Source organism: Phascolarctos cinereus, unplaced genomic scaffold, assembly GCF_003287225.1.
Source record: "Phascolarctos cinereus isolate Bilbo 61053 unplaced genomic scaffold, phaCin_HiC Scaffold_9;HRSCAF=440, whole genome shotgun sequence".
Lineage (NCBI taxonomy): Eukaryota > Metazoa > Chordata > Mammalia > Diprotodontia > Phascolarctidae > Phascolarctos > Phascolarctos cinereus.
This window is the reverse complement of record NW_027556402.1, coordinates 247,524,351-247,527,689: the sequence shown is the minus strand read 5'-3', so window position 1 is coordinate 247,527,689 and position 3,339 is coordinate 247,524,351. Positions and strand designations below refer to the sequence as shown.

The following is a 3,339-nucleotide window of genomic DNA, read 5'->3' as shown; positions in this document are numbered from 1 at the left end:
TAGTAATGAAACGATTAAAAATTAAATATTATTTTTTTCCTATCAGGCTAATGAGAAGCTTGTGTTGTAAGGTTTTGTGCATTACTAATCTCAAAGAAAAGGATACAGACAAGAAAAAGACAATTCACAACACTTATTTTAATGATATTTTATTTTCTCCCACATGTATGTAAACATAATTTCTAAAATTCATTTTAATAAGTTTTTAGTTACAAATTCTGTCCCTCCTCCCCTCCCCAAGTCCCTCCCTAAGATGATAAGCAATCTGATATAGGTCATACATGCACATATTTCACATCAAACTCACTAGACAATTACATAGTTCTTCCTCTCCTCATGCTTTCATGTATTTAGGCCAGTATTTAAAGTTCCATCCCTAGAGTACCAGATCAGAAAATCTTCCCCAAGTCCTTCGTCGTTTAAGAAAACTAGAAATGAGGCTGTCAGTTTGACTATTGCATAACGACATTTCTTCTTCTTAGCTAGAAGTTGGAAGAAGGAGAAAGAGAAAATTCAAGCAGATAAATCTATCAAGCAGATATTTTCTTAGTTAATCAGTCCATAAAACCTCTGAGGAGGCCCTGCCTGTAGACCTCTTTCCCCATACAAGATGAGAACATTTTCCCAGTAGTTCCTAAACCTGATGTGCATTGACTTGAGATCGAAAACATAAAGGACTTCAAATGACAAGAATGCAAAGTCATATTCAATAATTTTTTTAAAAGCTTCATAAATGAACCATAGGAAAGATATGTATTTGTGGATATTCTTTTGAAGAAAACTTGGAGGTTTTCTGGGTTTCCAACTTCAATGTGAGTGTAGGGTGTTATATATAAACTAAGGAAGGTGATATCATCTCCATTAACTTAGACACGGCATCTTAGTGTAAGATGTGAGAGTTGAGTTGCATTGTGCCTTGACCAGACTACCTTTGGAACACTGCGCTCAACTTTGGGTAACAGAGTTCAGGATGGACAGGAATAAGCTCTAGAGTTAACAGAGAGAGAAACAATAATGAAGAGATAAAGAGATAAAAGCCCATGATGTGTGAGGGTCAGTTGATAATATTCTGTTGCTAGCACAAAGAATAGATTTGTGGCTTCACAAAATGTGAACTGTTAAAATTTGCATAATTAATCTCCCACATTTTATAGATGAGTGTCAATCAGAGAGGATGAATTTATTGCCCAGAATATCACAGGCCACAAGTAACATTCCTGTTATTTGAACTGGGGTCCTAGAAATGTACAGAATTTCTCAAAAGACAGTTCTTTTGAAGCTTTAGAAACTTTAATGTGTACTAAGATTTTTGTGACACCCTGTCTATCCCATTGCTCTTTTTTCAGTCTATCACAAGAATGAAGGATCTGGGAGTTAAGGTGGGGGAAGAAATGAAAACATTTTTCAAGAATTCGAATAAACATTATAAAGATTAGGGAATCAGTTTGTCTCACTTTCCAGAGAAGATTAAAAGAAATGGCTGGAAGTCAGTGAGGAGGAAACTGAAGACATAATAAGGATAAAGTCCTTAACAATAAGAGATATTTGAAGGCAGATTAGCTGCTGTGGTTGACAGCATGGGTCTCATGTAAATGTTGTTTCTCTTAATAAAATGTTAGTTCATTGATGGCAAGAACTATTTTTCAAATTTTGTCTAAGTCCAATGCCTAAAACAGTAGTCAATGTCAGCATTTTATAAATGCTTGATAAATTATTTTCCCAGCAGGAAAACTCCAAAGTTAAGCTGTTTACTATTGTAGAATATAATGGAATAGATTGTTTTATGGATATGATTTGTACTAAATTCTTTAACAGGTCCATTCAGTTAAATAGTCCATTAAATTAGTATTCATTGGCAGGTGACCACAAAATAAAAACCTAACAATCAAAAATCATTCTCTGATTGCATATTAAGAGATGTATTTTTACTCTAAAGGATGAGAGAAGAATCAAGAAGTTGGCAAAGACAAATTTAATTTGTCTAAGACAAATTTACTTGCTTTCAAAAGTACATTGGAAATACACCCTACATTAGGCATTAGAGAGGATGTTTATATATCATTTTTTAAAGAGACTTTTCAAGGCACTTTTCACCTCTTTGTTCCTCAAGCAGTAGATCAAGGGATTAAGCATGGGGGATGACCAGGGTGTAAAAGACAGAAGCAATCTTGTCTGTGTGAAAGGAGTGGCTAGACTGGGGCTGCAGGTACATGAAGAGAAGTGTCCCATAGAATACAATCACCACTGTGAGATGAGAGCCACAGGTGGAGAAGGCTTTGTGCCTGACCTCAGAAGAATTCATCCTGAGGATGGCCACAAGAATGAGCATGTAGGAGATAAGGATAATCAAGAGGGAAGAAACAAAATTAAATGTGGCAAAGATCATAATGATTAGTACAATGTCATTGGTGTCTGAGCATATAATGGACAATAGAGGGAGACCATCACAGTAGAAATGTCTTATTACATTTGATTTACAGAAAGATGATTTAAAAAGCTTTATTGTGACCAACAGGGATACCATGATGCTATAGAGGTATGAGATAGCTACCAAAATCCAACATACTCGGTCTGAGACAATAACCATATAATGGAGGGGCTTACAGATAGCCACATAGCGGTCATAAGCCATGGCTGATAGGATAAAAAGCTCACTGGTGATAAAAATCACAAAGAAAGCTAGCTGTATTGCACATCCACTATAGGAAATGATATTTCTCTCCTCTATGAAACCAACAAGCATTTTTGGCCCAACAGCTGTGGAATAGCCAAGGTCAACAAATGCCAGATGTCTGAGGAAGAAGTACATGGGGGTCTTGAGGTGGGAATCCACACTGGTCAGGATGATGATACCCAGGTTTCCAAGAGATATGGCCATAAAGTTGAATAAAAACACAACAAACAGAGGGCCCTGAAGCCCAGGATGGTTTGTGATGCCCATGAGAATGAATTCAGTCACTTGGCTCCCTGAGCTTTCATTCAGCTTGATCATTTCATCTGTACAAAGATCATAATCTGAGAAGAAAAGGAAGAATCCTTCTCTGAGGAATGATTGAATATGTAATTAGACAATTAGTGGGTAGCAATGTCTTAGAGAAAATGAGCAGGGATTTTCCTACACTATTTCACTGTAATTGTATTAATTTAGTTGCCATGTGGTGAATTCACTCAAATTGAAATCAAATCATCTCCTATCATTTCATATCATATCATATCATATCGTATCATATCATACCATATCATATCATATCAACATCCTGTCTCCAAGAATAAAATGAACATTTTTTTATTTTACAAAATAAAGAGTGAATATGAAATTACATATTCTCAAGTGGTGAT

General features: G+C 35.7%; 1 protein-coding gene across 1 annotated transcript; it reads right to left on the bottom strand.

Moving 5' to 3' along the window:
- Nucleotides 1–2,125: 2,125 nt before the first annotated feature.
- On the bottom strand, nt 2,126–2,992 carry LOC110199625 (olfactory receptor 8K1-like). Its single transcript, XM_020974500.1, has one exon. It carries the CDS (start codon nt 2,990–2,992, stop codon nt 2,126–2,128), a length of 867 nt encoding a protein of 288 aa, XP_020830159.1.
- Between the last annotated feature and the right edge of the window lie 347 nt (nt 2,993–3,339).

Coding starts and splice junctions, on each gene's coding strand:
- LOC110199625 (XM_020974500.1), bottom strand. CDS start 2,992: ATGATCAAGCTGAATGAAAGCTCAGGGAGCCAAGTGACTGAATTCATT.